This window comes from Rhinatrema bivittatum, chromosome 10, assembly GCF_901001135.1.
Source record: "Rhinatrema bivittatum chromosome 10, aRhiBiv1.1, whole genome shotgun sequence".
Classification (NCBI taxonomy): domain Eukaryota; kingdom Metazoa; phylum Chordata; class Amphibia; order Gymnophiona; family Rhinatrematidae; genus Rhinatrema; species Rhinatrema bivittatum.
In genome coordinates this window covers 8,757,555-8,777,529 of record NC_042624.1, presented here as the reverse complement: position 1 = coordinate 8,777,529, position 19,975 = coordinate 8,757,555, and the positions used below count along the sequence as shown (strand labels likewise).

Genomic DNA, 19,975 nt, shown 5'->3' with positions numbered 1-19,975 from the left:
TTTAATAATAAAGTCTTTAGTTTATTACCATTGTGCTTCAGACTGATTGTGCTCTAGGTAAGTGAGAAGCTGGGTGATCCCAGTGTTTTGATGTGTGGTCTATGAGCACTTTTCATTCCAAACACCTGATTCCAGGTTTGTGTAATCAATGTTCTCAGAAAAACCCTAAGGGAATAGCTTTATTGACAGGGACTTATCCAAAAGCAAGTGGAATCCCAGTTGATCGGTGGCTGATTGCCAGGAGAGGGGAATGCGCACATGTTCAGGCGAGGTCTATACATTGTCTGTTGGGTCTCTAGATGGACACAGCTTCAAGCTCTGGTGGGATTTTCGGGACGTGCAAAGAGGTTACATGACTCATACTAAAAACCACAAAACAAAACAGGGCATTTAAAAATAGTCTTTAATTTTTTAATTTTTATTGATTTTCAATTAAACAAAAGAACATTGTTCTGATATATTACAGGCTCTTTACATACTATTAAAGATTTGACGTCATTGTTTAAAGAAAATATTGACAGAGTACAGAGCCTTGAGAATAAGGTGAAAGTAGTTGAAACAGCAGTTAAAGAAATAGAAATTAAAGTTGAAAACATTCAGCAGGTACAAGATAACTTGGTAAAATCTGAAAATATATATAATAGGAAGATGGAAAACCTGGAGAACGATATTAGAAGATCTAATTTGAGATTTTTGAATTTTCCAAAATCTAACATGGCGTCTCCACACGAGCTATTCAAAAGTTACTTAATGAATGTGTTAAAATATCCCGAGCAAGTTATCCCTGCGATTTCTAGGATATTTTATATTCCTACAACTAGAGACGTGAGAAACAATCTGCAAACAGATGAAATACCGATGAACCTTTCAGCAATTCTTGAAATGTCTCAAGAAATTATAATAGACTCTTGTGCTGTATTACTTGTGACATTTACCTTTCCCTCGGAAAGAGATTCAGTGCTGAGGATGGCATTTAGAAACCAAACTCAAGAGTTCTAGGGTCAACAGATACGGGCATTCCCTGATATAACAAAAGTCACCCAGTTAAGAAGAGAGAAATTTCTTACTATGAGAAGTGAGGCGGTTTCAAGAGGAGAAAAGTTTCATTTGCGGTTCCCATCAAAATGCATAATCATATTTCAAAATTCAAGATATATTTTCAATGAACCGGATCAATTACGCTTATACTTCGACTCTCATTCCTGATACGTCTCTGTTTGGGGATTGGCAATAGGTAATTAGTATGGGAAATCTGTGCAGATTTCTTGATTTATTTCCTATGATTCTGCTCTTTTGAACATTATTGGACTCCCAATATTCTTATAAATTTAAGACAGGCTCTATATATGAATAATTTAAATTATTATATTGATTTCTTTCTTTCTTTAAAAATAGTCTTTAATTCCACGGTAACTGTGATAGGCTGTGAGCAATTTGGTTTCAGACTATAAGGAGCGACCCATCTTGGCCCTGCTCCACTGTGAGGTGACCTGGGTCTTCCTGCCCCTGCTCTGCAGAGCCCTATGCATATTGCCTCCCTTCTCCTTGTGAGATCTGTCCTTGTTAGCAGAGCACAGGATGAGCAGCCCTCCAGTTGAGCTGGATCACCAGGCTTCAGTGGTACAAAGTAACAAGGCCTATTAAAGAAGACTTATGGGTCCAGTTGACACTGAGAAAAGCCTGTTATGAGGAGGTCTATATCCTTCAGCTCCTAGAGGGGTTGCAGGTGCTGGGATGAGTGATTTATCCTGAGCTTGTTCACAGCCTCTGTTTCTTAGCTTGTCATAGACATGCACGTCCTTTTCTCAGTTACTCTTCATGGGTGTGTGAAAATAGCAGTCATACTTCTTGCAACATAAAGCCATCTTTCTCTACTGTGGTTGCAGGCATGTATGAAGAGCTAAGTTTATTTCATATTGTAACACATTTTGGTGTCATTGAGAAGTGTGAAATCAAATTTTATTAAGCAAGTAAAAAGAAGGGGCCCCGAGTGCCCCTGAAAGATTTTAGAAGAGTATCTGTGTTCAAACTGTTTTAGTTGCCTTCTGGAAGACACGATGGTCTTCTTGAACTCTTCCATTTTTTTCTTGGCACCGGTGCACCATTGAACATTTTGAGCAGTTGTTCAGGATATGCCTTGTCTTGGTGGCAACAGATCCAAAATCGTTTTCTCAAACAATCATTTCTTTTTCAGGTTGAAAACATAAGAAGAAAACATAACTATCTGCCTTTCATCATGGAATTGCTAAAGACATTAGCAGAACATCAGCAATTAATACCACTGGTGGAAAAGGTAAGCTTGTTCTCTCTGGTGTGTTGGTGTTAAGATTTGTATTCTTTTGAATGAAATCTAACCTTTAAATCCAAAGTGGCTTTGTTGTTTTGTAATACCTGACTGCAGCCTCAATGTCATGGGTCTCATTAAGGCCAGGATTTCAAGAGTCCGTGAGGAGGAGCTCACCTTCTCCTGTTTCACAATATTTTTTTTTTTTATTTGATTTATTTCCGCCTTTCAGGCACTTCAAAGTAGATTACATTCAGGACTGTAGGTTTTTGGGGTTTTTTTTTCATTTTTTTTCTGCTTTTTAAGCGCTTTCAAGGCAGATTACGTTCAGGTATCGTAGTATTTCCCTATTCCTCAGAGGGCTCACAATCTAAATTTGTACCTAAAGCAATGGAGAGTAAAGTGACTTGCCCGAGGTCATTAGGAGCAGCAATGGGATTTGAACACTGGTGTTCCTGGCTCGCAGCCTATTGCTCTAACCACTAGGCTATTCCTCCACTTTACAATAAGTCCCAAGCCTGTAAAAAATCTATTTTAAATTGAAAAATTATTTTGTGTGTTTGAGGGTATGTAGAGCTCTATTTTGTCATTCCATCCACCTCTGGGTATACATTGGCTTCCCCAACTTTTGATGTAAGGCTGAAGGGCCTGCTATCCTCTCTCTCTCTCTCTCTCTCTCTCTCTCTCTCTCTCTCTCTCTCTGCATAAACGTATGACACACGAGTTTTTGTGCCTTACATTGTAGGGGCAGTGTCACATCATCTCTGTCAGCTTGGACCCAGTGATTGCTGGGAGCCATGCTAATGAGAATGGAGTTAATGTTTCTGATGTTTGACAGAAGGCTGCGTATTGTCTGTAAGCTTCTCATTCATCTTATCTGATGACTGTGCCAGGGAGAGTAGAATATAGCGCGTACATATGCACACACCATTCGTTTCTGCAAGTACACTATCTTTTTGTCAGATACATGCATTATCGCCAAAACAAATCAAACTAATGGAGCAGCAGATGCACATGCCTACTCATTACCATTACAAGGTACTTCTGTTTGGCCTATCAGCTGTCTCAGGATCTCCACCAAGTGCCTTGCAATAGTAGCAGCTTACCTACGATGTCGGGTTGGCCAGATATTCCCATATCTGGATGACTGACTCATAAAAGCATCCTCCCAAGAGGGAGCGTTACAAGCTCTTCACACCACAATACATTTGCTGCAGCCTCTTGGATTCTTGATCAACTTTGAGAAATCTATATTGATTCTGATCCAACAAATCCAGTTCATCGTAGCACAGAGCATTCTTGCCCTCCAACAGAGCTCAAATGCTACATTGCTTAATTCGTCAACTCCTGTCTATTCAACACTGCACAGCCATCAAATAATGATTGTCCTCAGCCCTATGGTAGCAGGGATTCATGAAGTTCCCTTTACTCTTCTCCATATCAGTCATCTTTAGTGGGGTTTGTGCAATCAATGGAATCAACTAGCTCAGTTTTGCGTCTGTAGGTGCTAGATGTTACGGCTATGGCTGCAGTGCAACCGCCTCACCACCAGGGGTCCCTCTAGTGCTGGCTCTCCTCGCAGGCCCAGTCCATCTCCCCTGTCCACTCTATGTTCTGGGCTGTCCCTTATAACCCTGCCTGACAGTTCCCTCGGTGCTTCGGCATCGAGCTCGCCTGGGCTCCCTGCTCTAGCCTTCCTTCCCTGCTTGCTGTGCGTTTGGCCTTGCGCGGCCTTCAGGCCTTATTCCTTGCCTTGCCTTGCGCGGCCTTCGGGCCTTATTCCTTGCCTTGCCTTGCGTGGTCTTCGGGCCTTATTCATTCCTTGCTTTGCCTTGCCTTGCGTGGTCTTCGGGCCTTATTCATTCCTTGCTTTGCCTTGCCTTGCGCGGCCTTCGGGCCTTCTACCTTGCCTTGTACTGTGTGTGCCTTTGGGCCTGCTACCTTGTACTGTGTGTGGCCTACGGGCCTTCTGTGTGTGTGTGGCCTACGGGCCTTCTGACCTGCCTTGCCCTGCTTACGGTGTGTGGCCTACGGGCCTTCTGTGTGTGTGTGGCCTACGGGCCTTCTGACCTGCCTTGCCCTGCTTACTGTGTGTGGCCTACGGGCCTTCTGACCTGCCTTGCCCTGACCCAGCCTGAACCCAGACACTGCTATCTGCCGCCTGCCCTGACCCAGCCTGGACCCAGACATTGCTAATTGCCGCCTGCCCTGACCCAGCCTGGACCCAGACACTGCTACTTGCCGCCTGCCCTGACCCAGCCTGGACCCAGACACTGCTACTTGCCGCCTGCCCTGACCCAGCCTGGACCTAGACACTGCTACTTGCCGCCTGCCCTGACCCAGCCTGGACCCAGACACTGTTTCTAGCCATTCCTGTCTCTCTCCACCTGGAGCCACCCTTCTGGGTGGTGTTCACGACTCCTGACTGGAGCCCAGTCGCAACACTAGACTGCTTCGCCCCATTTGCCTCACCTTGTTCACGGCTCCTCCCGCTTCCCTTGGGAAAATGGCTGCCGCTGCGTCTACAAGATGACCTCTCCGGCGTCCCCGGAATGGCTACGGTGCTGCCTCCTGCCATGCTCCTCCCAAGGGCTTACTAGGGTGCACACACGCCACCCATGTCTTTATTCCAGCATTGGCGTGAACCTCGGGGGCGTTCCCCTCTACTGATGTCATGCCATCCGGATATATAGCCTGTACTATGTTGCTAGCTTGTTGAGTTAGCAAAGGATTGGTCTCGGCCGATCTAAGCTACTCTTCCGCTTCCGTGCTACTGCTGGAAGCGCTGTCTCTGCCCTTTGGGATATTGCTAACCTGGGTACCCGCTTCTCGGGGGCCCTCTGCTTTATTTCAGGTGCCTTACAGGGATCAGGTACTCGCACCTCGAGGGCCTGCTCTCCCTGCCTCTACCAACTTCTTCAACCTGGTGGAATCGCATACCAACAGCAACCATCTAGTGAGTAACTCTGTCTATCTCATCCACAGTACTGCCTTGCTGGGAAACCTACACCGAATCCCCCTATACCAACGGGGTGAGAAGGGTCCCCTCTGCTGAGGGTCCTGAGATTGCTACATCCAGACTACCTCACTACTGCCACCTCTGGTGGTACACTTCAAGCTGTTTAATAAAAGAACTAACTCTGTGTTTGTGCGTCTATGTTTAGCCCAGTACTGTGGCGCCTCACGGGGCTCCTCCCCGTGGTAGTGGTCATCTGCCTCAGTACCCAAGAATCTACCCAAGCACTGCTTAACTATAACGCTCCTGAAAACAGTAGTCTCAGTCTTGCCACCAATGAAACATGTGGCACCAATGACATAGGAAAATGTGGGAGGGAGGTTCTGGAAGCCAAATTTAGGCTCTTAGGTAGAAAGATTAAATCCAGAACCTCCAGGGTAGCATTCTCTGAAATGCTCCCTATTCCATGCGCAGGTCACCAGAGGCAGGCAGAGCTCCGGAGTCTCAATGCGTGGATGAGACGATGGTGCAAGGAAGAGGGATTCAGTTTTGTTAGGAACTGGGGAACCTTTTGGGGAAGGGGGAGTCTCTTCCGAAGGGATGGTCTCCACCTTAACCAGGGTGGAACCAGACTGCTGGCGCTAATCTTTAAAAAGGAGATAGAGCAGCTTTTAAACTAGAACAAAGGGGAAAGCCGACAGTCGCTCAGCAGCACATGGTTCGGAGAGAGGTATCTTTAAAGGATACTAATGATGCATTAGAATTAGGGCACCCCGACAGTGAGGTTCCAATAATTAGAAAAGTAGTCCAAGTGCCTGTAACTAAAAACCCTGAGCTAAAAAATTCTAACTTATCCCTATCAATTAAAAAGTGGAATGAAAATACAAACAAAAAACAAACTTTGAAATGTTTGTATGCTAATGCCAGAAGTCTAAGAAGTAAGATGGGAGAATTAGAATGTATAGCAGTAAATGATGACATAGACTTAATTGGCATCTCAGAGACATGGTGGAAAGAGGATAACCAATGGGACAGTGCTATACCGGGGTACAAATTATATCGAAATGACAGAGAGGAGCACTCGGGAGGAGGTGTGGCGCTTTATGTCCGGGATGGCATAGAGTCCAACAGGATAAATATCCTGCATGAGACTAAATACAACATTGAATCTTTATGGGTAGAAATCCCTTGTGTGTCAGGGAAGACTACAGTGATAGGGGTATACTACCGTCCACCTGGTCAAGATGGTGAGATGGACAGTGAAATGCTGAGAGAAATTAGGGAAGCTAACCAAATTGGTAGTGCAGTAATAATGGGAGACTTCAATTACCCCAATATAGACTGGGTAAATGTATCATCTGGTCACGCTAGAGAGATAACGTTCCTGGATGGAATAAATGATAGCTTTATGGAGCAATTGGTTCAGGAACCGACGAGAGAGGGAGCAATTTCAGATCTAATTCTCAGTGGAGCACAGGACTTGGTGAGAGAGGTAACGGTGGTGGGGCAGCTTGGCAATAGTGATGATAATATGATCAAATTTGATTTAATGACTGGAAAAGGAACAGTGTGCAAATCCAAGGCTCTCGTGCTAAACTTTCAAAAGGGAAACTTTGATAAAATGAGAAAAATTGTTAGAAAAAAACTGAAAGGAGCAGCTACAAAAGTAAAAAATGTCCAAGAGGCGTGGTCATTGTTAAAAAATACCATTCTAGAAGCACAGTCCAGATGTATTCCACACATTAAGAAAGGTGGAAAGAAGGCAAAACGATTACCGGCATGGTTAAAAGGGGAGGTGAAAGAAGCTATTTTAGCCAAAAGATCTTAATTCAAAAATTGGAAGAAGGATCCAACAGAAGAAAATAGGATAAAGCATAAACATTGGCAAGTTAAATGTAAGACATTGATAAGACAGGCTAAGAGAGAATTTGAAAAGAAGTTGGCTGTAGAGGCAAAAACTCACAGTAAAAACTTTTTTAAATATATCCGAAGCAGAAAGCCTGTGAGGGAGTTAGTTGGACCGTTAGATGATTGAGGGGTTAAAGGGGCACTTAGAGAAGATAAGGCCATCGCGGAAAGATTAAATGATTTCTTTGCTTCGGTGTTTACTGAAGAGTATGTTGGGGAGGTACCCATAATAGAGAAGGTTTTCATGGGTAATGATTCAGATGGACTGAATCAAATCACGGTGAACCTAGAAGATGTGGTAGGCCTGATTGACAAACTGAAGAGTAGTAAATCACCTGGACCGGATGGTATACACCCCAGAGTTCTGAAGGAACTAAAAAATGAAATTTCAGACCTATTAGTAAAAATTTGTAACTTATCATTAAAATCATCCATTGTACCTGAAGACTGGAGGATAGCAAATGTAACCCCAATATTTAAAAAGGGCTCCAGGGGCGATCCGGGAAACTACAGATCGGTTAGCCTGCCTTCAGTGCCAGGAAAAATAGTGGAAAGTGTTCTAAACATCAGAATCACAGAACATATAGAAAGACATGATTTAATGGAACAAAGTCAGCATGGCTTTACCCAGGGCAAGTCTTGCCTCACAAATCTGCTTCACTTTTTTGAAGGAGTTAATAATCATGTGGATAAAGGTGAACCAGTAGATATAGTATACTTGGATTTTCAGAAGGCGTTTGACAAAGTTCCTCATGAGAGGATTCTAGGAAAGTAAAAGTCATGGGATAGGTGGTGATGTCCTTTCGTGGATTGCAAACTGGCTAAAAGACAGGAAACAGAGAGTAGGATTAAATGGGCAATTTTCTCAGTGGAAGGGAGTGGACAGTGGAGTGCCTCAGGGATCTGTATTGGGACCGTTACTGTTCAATATATTTATAAATGATCTGGAAAGAAATACGACGAGTGAGATAATCAAATTTGCAGATGACACACAATTGTTCAGAGTAGTTAAATCACAAGCAGATTGTGATAAATTGCAGGAAGACCTTGTGAGACTGGAAAATTGGGCATCCAAATGGCAGATGAAATTTAATGTGGATAAGTGCAAGGTGATGCATGTAGGGAAAAATAACCCATGCTATAATTACACAATGTTGGGTTCCATATTAGGTGCTACAACCCAAGAAAGAGATCTAGGTGTCATAGTGGATAACACATTGAAATCGTCGGTACAGTGTGCTGCGGCAGTCAAAAAAGCAAACAGAATGTTGGGAATTATTAGAAAAGGAATGGTGAATAAAACGGAAAATGTCATAATGCCTCTGTGTCGCTCCATGGTGAAGACCGCACCTTGAATACTGTGTACAATTCTGGTCGCCGCATCTCAAAAAAGATATAATTGCGATGGAGAAGGTACAGAGAAGGGCTACCAAAATGATAAGGGGAATGGAACAACTCACCTATGAGGATAGACTAAAGAGGTTAGGACTTTTCAGCTTGGAGAAGAGACGACTCAGGGGGGATATGATAGAGGTGTTTAAAATCATGAGAGGTCTAGAACGGGTAGATGTGAATCGGTTATTCTTTCGGATAGTAGAAAGACTAGGGGGCACTCCATGAAGTTAGCATGGGGCACATTTAAAACTAATCAGAGAAAGTTCTTTTTTACTCAACGCACAATTAAACTCTGGAATTTGTTGCCAGAGGATGTGATTAGTGCAGTTAGTGTAGCTGTGTTTAAAAAAGGATTGGATAAGTTCTTGGAGGAGAAGTCCATTACCTGCTATTAAGGTCACTTAGAGAATAGCCACTGCCATTAGCAATGGTTACATGGAATAGACTTAGTTTTTGGGTACTTGCCAGGTTCTTATGGCCTGGATTGGCCACTGTTGGAAACAGGATGCTGGGCTTGATGGACCCTTGTTCTGACCCAGTATGGCATTTTCTTATGTTCTTATGAGCTTTGCTGGTGGATCCTTCCCCATGTCCTTTGAAATGGAGCCTGCCTTTGGCCGTTTCCCTATGAATGTCTTTACCAAAGTTTGGGGAGCACATACCATATCCTGTCAGACTCGAGGTTTCCAGGTCTTTTGAAGAAAGTCATCTTCAAATTGGTCTTCTCAAGTTCAGAACAATCAATGTGTGCCTCATGTTCATGCATCTCCTGCGAAAGAAGAGTATCTTAATCCTTTTATGTCAACAAGCAGGGAGGAACCGGCTCTTGGCAGCTCTGCCAAAGAGAAGCTGAAAATATGGCAGTGGGCAGTCAATTATCATGCCACCCTTCAAGCCACATATCTTTCAAGGATATCTAATACGTTAGCGGACCATCTCAGTAGGATATTCCGGCCTCAAGAATGGTCCATCAAACAGTCCACGATAGACACTCTTCGAGTTGTGAGGTCATCCATCAATAGATCTGTTTTCAGTGGAGTCCAATCGGAAATTCGATCAATTTTGCTCCGTTCTTCCCAGCGAACTTCAGATCTCTCAAGATGCTTCCTTAATAGACTGGGGACAAAGCCTCATGTACGTTTTTCTTCCCCTGCCTCTAATAATGGCTACAATTCCAAAGCTGCTTTGACCTTTATGATTCTCATAGTTCCAGCATGGCCCAGACAACTCTGCTATGCATAGCTCGTTCGTCTTTCGCAACATCCTTCAGTTCACCTTAAAGTGCATCTTCATCTCCTTTCTCTAAAAGATGGCAAGTTGCTTCATCCAAACCTGGAATCTCTCAATCTCGCAGCGTGAATGTTGAGTGCGCGATAGCAGACCTGTCCTTGCCCAAGTCTATCGAAGATAATATTCTCTCAACCCACAAGCCTTCAACCAGGTGCAACTATGCCTTTATTCATCTTGGCCTCAACCCATTCTTCTGCAAGACATGACACTTCCTAGTCTACTTACACATCTTATTGGATTCCGGCCTAGATAAATCCTCAGTAAGAGTACACCTTAGTGCCATAGAGGCCTATCACATGACAGCCAATGAGAAACCTGTTTCCCAGCATCCTCGGGTAGCAAAATTCAAGAAAAGATTATGGCACTTGAAATCTTGGCTTCGTAAACTTCCAGTACCCTGGAATGCCAATGTTGTCCATATCCAGTTGATGAAAACCCTCTTTGAACCTATGGATATGATATCCTTGAAGTATCTTTCATAGAAGATGATCTTCCTAGTGGCTTTAAGTTTGGTGCGCAGAGTAAGTAAGCTCTTGTGCACTCTAAACCTGACATGCAATTCTATCACAATAAGGTGGCCTTTTGCACACATTCAAAATTTATGACGAAAATGGTATTGGTTTTTTACATCAATCAATTCATAGTATTGCCGGTGGTTTTTCCGTGGCCACATACTCATGAAGGTGAAAAGAATTTCCATACTTTAGACTATAAATAAGCTCTGGCCTACTCCAAGAAGAGAACTCAGCCACATCATCAGGCTTCACAGCTCTTCCTTTGATTCTAATCGACTGAGTGCTTCAGAGTCAAAACGCACTCAGACTGCATTCAGCATTATTAGGTATCAGCAGGATTTGATCTTGCCAATCCAGTAAAAGCTCATCAGGTCAGAACCATAGCCACCTCCACTGCCCACTTATCTCAAAGATATCTGCAAGGTGGCCACTTGGTCATCATTAGATTCTTTTACATCCCACTACTGTCTGGACAAGCAATCAACTTTGGCAGTACCTTTGGACTGGTGGTGTTGCATAATGTACTCTCTCAGTTGTCTCCTCTCCTCTGTGAAGTCTAGGTTGCTTTTCAGTAACACTTCACTGCAATCCTTAGCTTGGAGCTCCTCAAATATCATGGCTACTTCATCCTGCTTATTGATGGAAAAAGCAAGTTTGCTTACCATAAACAGTGTTTTCCATAGATAGCAGGATGAATTAGCCATGGGGTACCTGCCTGCCTTCCTGGAGAGTCAACTACGTGGCTTGTTAGCTCTGGAACAGACCGAGAAGGCTCTTGAGGCAACACCCATGCGAGATTTCCCATACATGCTCATTACAGGTTAAAGCACTACTAGCTTGAAGAGATGAGTCTGTATGGTGTCACCAGATAACATCACCCACATATTGCTAATTCATTCTACTATGTATGGAAAACATTTACAGTAAGCTCACTTGATGTTCCTGCTGCCAGCTTGTGTAGGGCAAGACAGTGATGAAAATTCATAGAGCAAGTAGCTGCAGGGCCTGCCATGTTCAGCCCTAATGCTGAGAATGGGAGGCAGAAGGATGAGAATAAAGTGTGTGTGCCTTGATTAGAAAAAAGGGCTAGGAAAAGTAGGTAATTTGTTTTAGTGCCTTTCTTTCGCTCCCAGCCACCCTTAAGCTCGTTCTTTGATTTATAAACTCTTATCCCATATAAGAGGACAAGAGACATTTTCACATCAAAAATAAATCAGGAATTTATCTAAAACAAGGGAATGACCTAGCCTTTATCAATTTGATTAATTTTTGCCTTGCAGGTCATTGGCAAATTAACATTAAATACACCACATAAATTTAAAGAACTCTGATTTACTTATCCCTACTCTCATAGCAATCTAAATTAACTAAGCACTCAACAATATTAAGATGCGGATCAGAGTCCAGCAACGAGATGGGAGCCTTCCAGTCTTTTGTACCAATGCCATATGTATGATTATCTACTATTTAGTGAAGGAGTTGTATATTTGCATCTGGTGCAAAGAGCTTCTGGCTCTCAGAAAATGAGTCCAATCTCTGGAGGCTAGCGTGGAAGACCCGAAGGTCTATAGAGTTATATAGAGGGAGACTTTCAGGGATATAGTAGCCACGTCCCAACTCCAGTCCATCAGCCCCTGTGCTGCTTTAGAGAAGCAAAGTCACCTAGTCGGACAGCATCATCCTAGTGTAGCAGGACATGGTCCTGCTCTCCAGGTGATGCATTATCCTTTTCACATCGAGGATGCATCAACAAAGAACTAGTGCCCTGGAGGGAAGAGTTATGTCAGCCATCATTGTTGGTGATTCAATTGTTTGGCTGGCTGGGGGAAGTGAAGATTGCTTGGTAACTTGCCTGCCTGGTATGAAGCTGGTGGACCTCACGCACCTAGATAGGATTTTAGACAGTGCTGAGGAGGAGCGGGCTTCATGGTACATGTGGACATTAACTACATATGAAAGTTTGGGAGGGAGGTTTAGGAAGCCAAATTTAGACTGTTAGGTAGAAAGTTTAAATCCAGAACACCAGGAAAGCATTTTATAAAATGCTCCCTGTTATACATGCAGGAGGACCCTGAGGCAGGCAGAGCTCCAGAGTCTTAATACCTGGATGAGACAATGGTACAGGGGAAGGGGGAGCCTGTTCCAAAAGGGGCAGGCTCTATCTTAACCAGAATGGAACCAGGCTGGTAGTGCTAACCTTCAAAAAGGAGATAGAGCAACTTTTAAACTACAATATGTGGGAAAGCTAATAGTCACGCAGCAGTACATGGTTTCGAGGGAGCTATCTTCAAAAGATAGTAAAATAACAGAAGCGTTAGGGCAGGCATGGCCAACTCCAGTTCTTGAGAGCCACAAACAGGCTCCATTATATGCAAATCTATGTCGTGCATATTCATTGTGGATATTGTGAAAATCTGGCCTGTTTGTGGCTCTTGAGGACTGGAGTTGGCCACCCCTGAGTTAGGGCATCCCGATAGTGATTCCAATAAAAGCAAAAGTAGCCCATGTTGCTTATAAGTGAAAAAACCATCTGAGTTAAAAGATTCCACATTACCCCTGTCAACTGATAAGCAGATTGTTAATACAAACAAAAAAAATACTTGAAATATCTGAATGCTAATGCATGAAGTCTATAATGTAAGATGGGAGAGTTAGAATGTATAACTCTGAATGAAGAGGTGGACATAATTGGTAACTCACAGACCTGGTGGAAGGAGGATGACCAATGGGGCAGTGCTATATCAGGGTACAAATTGTATCACAGTGATTTATTTATTTATTTATGTGAAAGAGTTTATATATTGCTTTTACAACTAAAAAGTCAGGGGAAATGGTTTACAAATAAATATACATAATAAAAATCACATAAAAGCAAACAATAAAACAAGTAATAAGAGGTAAACTAAAATATAAGGGATAAGGAGGAAGGGAAATTATTAGTGATAAGGTGGATTCAACTTGGTAGGGGAGATGGTGCTTTATGTTAGGGATGGCATAGAGTCCAACAGGATAAAGATCCTGCAAGAGACTAAATGCACAGTAGAATCCTTATGGGTAGAAATTCCATGCGTGAGGAGGAAGAGTATAGCAACGGGGGTATGCTACCCTCCACCTTGTCAAAATGAGCAGACTGACAAAATACTAACAGATTAGGGAAGCTAACAAGTTTGGCAGCACAGTAATAATGGAAGATTTCAATTACCCCAGTATTGACAGGGGAAATGTAATATTAGGACATGCTAGGGAGGTAAAGTTTCTAGATGAAATGAATGATTGCTTCATGGAGCAGTTGGTCCAGGAGACAATGTAGAGCACAGGACTTCATGTAAGAGGTAATGGTGGTGGGGCCCCTCTGCAACAGTGATCATAGCTTGATCAGATTTGACTTAATGATTGGAGGGAGGACATTAAGTAAATCTACAGCTCTAGCAAACTTTCAACATGGAGATTTTAATAAAATGAGGTAAATAGAAAAAAAAAAAACCCCTAAAAGGTGGAGCTACAAAGGTTAAAAGTTTACATCATGCGAGGTCATTGTTTAAAAATATCATTTTGGAAGGAAGGCCAAATGACTATTGACATGATTAAATGGTGAGGCTATTTTAGCCAAAAGAACTTCTTTGAAAAATTGGAAAAGGATCCACCTGAAGAAAATAGGAAAAAGCTTAAACATTGGCAAGATAGATATAAAGCATCGATAAGGCGAGCTAAACGAGAATTTTAAAAGAAGTAGGCTGTAGTTGCCAAAACTCATAATAAAAACTTAATATCCGAAGCAGGAAGCATGTGAGGGAATCTGTTGGACCGTTAGATGATCGAGGCGTTAAAGCGGTACTTAGGGAAGATAAGGCCATCGCGGAAAGCTAAATTAGTTCTTTGCTTCAGTGTTTACTGAAGAGGATGTTATGGAAATAGCCATGCTGAAAACTATATTCAGTGGTGATGATTCAGAGTGAAACTAGAAGATGTAATAAGGCAGACTGACAAACTAAAGAGTGCAAATCACCCAGACCACATGGTATACACCTCAGAGTTCTAAAAGAACTGCAAAATGAAATTGTAGATAGCAATTTCTAAATTATCATTAAAATCGTACAGTGTATAAAAGATTGGGAGGGTAGCCAATGTAACCCCAAATCTTTAAAAAAGGGCTCTAGGGGTGATCCAGAAAACTATAGACTGGTAAGTTCGACTTCAGTGCCAGGAAAAATCGTGGAAACTGTTCTAACGTACAAAATCACAGAACATATTGAAAAACCATAGTTTAATGGGCCACAGCATGAATTTACACAAGGGAAATCATTCCTCACCAATCTGCTACATTTTTTTGAAGGGGTTGATAAACATGGATAATGGTAAGCCAGTGGATGTAGTGCTTTTAGATTTTCAGAAGGCATTTGACAAAGTGTCCTATGAGACTCCTGAGAAAATTAAAAAGTCACGGGATAGGAAACAATGTTTTATTGTGGATTGCAAATTAATTAAAAGATAGGAAACAGAGTAGGGATTAAATGGTCAGTTTTCTCAATGGAAAAGGGTAAACAGTAGAGTGCCTCAGGGATTTCTACGGGATTGATCCTTTTAAATATATTTATAAATGATTTGGAAAGGGGAACAATGAGTGAAATGATCAGGTTTGCAGACACAAAATTATTCCAAATTGTTAAATCACAAGCGGATTGTGAAAAATTTCAGGAGATCCTTGTGAGATTAAGAACATAAGAATATACATTTTGCCATACTGGGTCAGACTAAAGATCCATCAGGCACAGCATCCTGTTTCCAATAGCGGCCAATCCAGGTCACAACTACCTGGCAGGATTCCTAAGTTCAATGGATTCCAAGCTGCTTATTCCGGGGTCAAGCAGTGGATTTCCCCAAATTCACCTTAATAATGATTATGAACTTTTCTTTCAGGAACTTGTCTAAACCTTTTTTTAAACCCAGCTATACTAGTAGCTTTCACCACATCCTCCAACAAAGAATTCCACAGCTTAATTATGTTTGCCTTAAATGTAAGATAGAGGTCTATAAAATCATGAGAGAATAGAACAGGTAAAAGTAAAGCAGTTATTTACTTTTTGAAAAAATACAAAGACTAGGAGACATTCCATGAAGTTAATAAGTAACTAATTCAAAACAAATCAGAGAAAGTGATTTTTCACTCAGTGCACAATGAAGCCACTGTTGGAAACAGGATGCTGGCTTGATGGACCCTTAGTCTAACCCAGTATGGCAATTTCTTATGTGGTTAAGGCAGTTAACATAGCTGGGTTTAAAAAAGGTTTGGACAAGTTCCTGGAGGAGAAGGCCAAAAAGTCTTAATGAGAGACCAATATTCAGTAGGCCATTCAGTGGACAAATGATCTGGCTAAGGTTAGGGAGATCACTAGTTCTGTATGTGTAGCGGGATAAACGTTCCACTGAATACACGTGCTGAAAGTTATCCGGCCACACGTAACCAGCCAACTTTAAAATCTAACTGGCTATCAGCTCGATCCAGTATCGTCCGCTCGAGGATTGCCCGTCTGTAACGTGCTCGTAGCGCACAATTCGGGCGCGCAAGGCAGTTCGGCGATACAGTGTCCAGTTTCACGCGTCCGTATCGCTTCTGAAAACAGACGCATAACCCTTTCCGCACCCGGCATGTAAATGAACGAAAAGCTGTATAATGAAGGAATTAGCTATTCCCCTGCGATACTGTAACGGGCGCTGATATTATCTCCTCCGTAACCCGCTGTTCTGCCGCGGCCTTAACCTGCTAGTTTACCGCCTCCCCCTAGTAGGAGTTAGTGTAGTGTAGTGTAGGGTAAAAACATTGCTTACCCGCCCTGGTCCCGTCCGGTCTCCTGCAGCCCGTCCGGACCGGACGGGGCTGCAGGAGACCGGACGGGACCAGGGCAAAAAAAAAACAAACGAAAAAGTAGCAAGGCTCGGGCCTGCTATGGTAAGTGTAAAAAAAGTGTAAAAAACAAAAACCCTGTGTGTTATATAAAAAAATAAAACAATTTTAAATACCTGTCGGAGGGCCGTGGGTCCAGGCGGCCGGTGGGCGGCGGGCAGCCATCAGCGGCATCCGGTAGTCCCTTCTCCCTTCCTCCCCTGCCTGGATGAGCGCCAAAATCGCACGGGCGGGTCGGCAGCGGGGGGGGGGGGGGGCGCAGCAGGATCCGGGAGCGGCGGGTAGGCAGCAGCGGGGGTCCGGGGGGTCCGCGGCAGCGGGGGGGGGGGGCGGCAGCGGGGGGGCGGCAGCAGGATCCGGGAGCGGCGGGTAGGCAGCAGCGGGGTCCGGGGGTGGCAGCGAGATCCGGGGAGCCAGCAGCAGCAGCATGTTCGATCGCGCAGGCAGGTAGGTGGCAAAGTAAAGATGGCCGCCTGCACGGGAAAATCGTGCAATTGGCCGCTGAAGACGTGACGTCACGACGTTTGGCAGCACGGGGTGTGACGTCACGTCTTCAGCGGCCAATTGCACGATTTTCCCGTGCTGGCGGCCATCTTTACTTTGCCACCTACCTGCCTGCGCGATTCGAACATGCTGCCGCTGCTGGCTCCCCGGATCTCGCTGCCACCCCCCGGACCCCGCTGCTGCCTACCCGCCGCTCCCGGATCCTGCTGCCGCCCCCCCCGCTGCCGCTGCCCCGGACCCCCCCGGACCCCGCTGCTGCCTACCCCCCCCCCCCCCCCCCCCCCCCCCCCGCTGCCGACCCGCCCGTGCGATTTTGGCGCTCATCCAGGCAGGGGAGGAAGGGAGAAGGGACTACCGGATGCCGCTGATGGCTGCCCGCCGCCCACCGGCCGCCTGGACCCACGGCCCTCCGACAGGTATTTAAAATTGTTTTATTTTTTTATATAACACATAGGTTTTTTGTTTTTTACACTTTTTAAACTTTTTTACACTTCCTGGTGCCTGTCATTTCAAATGTCATTTGAAATGACAGGTACCAGCGCACCCAGGTTACTGTATAGGCGCTGTTACAGCGCCTATACAGTAAAATGGGTTACGCGGCCATAACCCTTCCCTAACGCTTCACAGCCGCGGCATGCATTTGCATGCGATTAGAGGAGAGTATCGGGGAGTTAGTGAAGAGAACTGTGCGTGCGGGGAGGAAGGGTGCGCCTGACACTACATCACTGTTTTTACCTCGGCCTTACTGGATCGAGCCGTATGTTTGAACATAGCTGGCTAAGATTCAAGGTTATCCAGCCTTGTAAGGCCAGATAAGTTTCTACTTAACCGGATATCTTCTAAGATACCCGGTTAAGTAGTGCTGTCATTTCCTTCCACCACCCCCTCTCCCCCCCCCCCCCCGCTGCAATTACCAAAGAAAGTGGATCATCTCCCCATCCCCTGCAATGGCAAAAACCCATCCCTACCGGAGCACGGGTCATCACTCACCTGCTCCCGGTGACTCCGCTGCTTATCAGGCGCTGAGAGCTGCTGAATGATGACCCTCACTCCTAGCAGGGATGGGTAGAAAAGAGAATATTTCCTTTTCAAGTTTCAGAGACTGGAGTATATCAGTTTTGGGATGTGTGCATCTTTTTTGCTTTTAGGACATGCATTTCTGTTTCTCTTTCTCCTGGGTTGCACGGCTCAGAGTCTGGCTTCCTGTCCGTTTTTGTCTGTAAGTTTCTGATTGCAGTGTGTAGTCCCTAATTCTGAATTAGGTGAAGGTTGGTGCATGATCTGCACGTGTGACCAGGGTGAGGCATGCTGCTAGAAGGTGCTTCCTGAATAGGGATTTGTAGCAATCCGGTTTGCTTTCTTTCCGCAGTAGGAGGCGTATTGGTGTTCCAGAGCCCGGTGTAATATTTACAAGGCTGCCTTTTCAAGGTAGGATTGTTGCTGCTTGAGTTTAGTGCTGTTATGGTTTGTTAAGTTTGCAATCTAGGTGCCGTGTGCCTTTTTTGCAGGATTGTCTGGCAGCAGAAGGTATTTGTGTTCCTGTTGCCCAGGTGACTCCAGAATTTGAATCTGTGCATTTATTTTGCATGGTGCATGGATGCAGAGTGTTTCAGAACTGGAGGGGCAGGATTTTATATTGAGATTCTGCCCCTTCCTTTATAATAGACTCCAGACTTTCTACACAGAGGAATTGGTTGAACAATTTTAGTGGTGGTTTTACTGGGAAGCTGAAACTAGCTGGCTTTATTTTCAAATTGCGCAGAAGACCCGTGGGCCTTTTTCTTCTTGTAGCTATTTTAAAGGCAGGTGTCATGAGTCTGGCAATGTCACTTTGGCATGCCCCTCCCCCACTTCCAATTTCTTCTTATCTAGAGACACCACTGGTTTCCTTCCAGCCAATCATGGCTTCACTGTTTTAACTCTAATTTGTTTGTGTCTGTCTTGAATAGATTGGAAGCTCCGGCATCTGTAGTGGACAGTCATTGTGCACTACTGTAAAGGAGAGACAGATTTGTTGCCTGTTCCCGAGACCAGTAGTCTGCTAGATCCTTTAATAAATCTTACAGCTTGTCTTTCTTTGTCTGGTCTGCATGCTAGTTTTTATAGGAACAGTGCTGCTGCTGCTGGGAGTACTGCATGTTTTTCTCACACATTATTATTCTGTTGTACCTCACCATGACCTTTGAAGCAGGATATACATTATTTTAAATAAAGATGGAGCTAGTACGTTATTGAGGTCCAACAAGATCAGTGGGAGAGCATGTCCTAATCATCACTAGATCTCACCTCCTTAACAATCATGCAGTAGAAATGCATGCAATCAGTTTGGTCATTCTTCTGGATGTTGTTAAACTGTTGTATGCAATGCAGTGGGCCTGGAGAGGATGAACTTATTTATTAGCTCAGTAAGGTGAGTGTGCATTTTGCACACTCCCTCTGTGAGTGATATTGGGTTTTTTTTGGGTTTTTTTTTTAATGCCATAATTTCAGGAGGGCCAGCAAACATAATTGCCAAGTAATCCATATTAGGTGAGCATTACATGGTTGTGGCAAACGTCAGCAAGTATCCTTGATCATGTACATTCCTGGATGGGGTTAAGAACATAAGAAATTGCCATACTGGGTCAGACCAAGGGTCCATCAAGCCCAGCATCCTGTTTCCAACAGTGGCCAATCCAGGCCATAAGAACCTGGCAAGTACCCAAAAACTAAGTCTATTCCATGTAACCATTGCTAATGGCAGTGGCTATTCTCTAAGTAAACTTGATTAATAGCAGTTAATGGACTTCTCCTCCAAGAACTTATCCAAAACTTTTTTGAACCCAGCTACACTAACTGCACTAACCACATCCTCTGGCAACAAATTCCAGAGTTTAATTGTGCGTTGAGTGAAAAATAATTTTCTCCGATTAGTTTTAAATGTGCCCCATGCTAACTTCATGGAATGCCCCCCAGTCCTTCTATTATCCGAAAGTGTAAATAACCGATTCACATCTACTCGTTCAAGACCTCTCATGATCTTAAAGACCTCTATCATATCCCCCCTCAGCCATCTCTTCTCCAAGCTGAACAGCCCAAACCTCTTTAGTCTTTCCTCATAGGGGAGCTGTTCCATTCCCCTTATCATTTTGGTAGCCCTTCTCTGTACCTTCTCCATCGCAATTATATCTTTTTTGAGATGCGGCGACCAGAATTGTACACAATATTCAAGGTGCAGTCTC

The 19,975-nt window shown here is 44.0% G+C and overlaps 1 protein-coding gene across 5 annotated transcripts in view; it reads left to right on the top strand.

The window, feature by feature from the left end:
• The window catches only part of UCHL5 (ubiquitin C-terminal hydrolase L5), a 166,977-nt gene that overhangs the window by 63,122 nt on the left and 83,880 nt on the right, over window positions 1–19,975 (top strand). For 4 of the 5 annotated variants that reach the window (XM_029618537.1, XM_029618536.1, XM_029618535.1 and 1 more), the window contains exon 10: window positions 2,195–2,293. In XM_029618537.1, the coding sequence (XP_029474397.1) occupies window positions 2,195–2,293 (99 nt within the window). Of the gene's footprint in view, window positions 1–2,194; window positions 2,294–18,123; window positions 18,146–19,975 lie in introns of those variants that run through there. The other variant, XM_029618539.1, reaches the window with a different exon arrangement.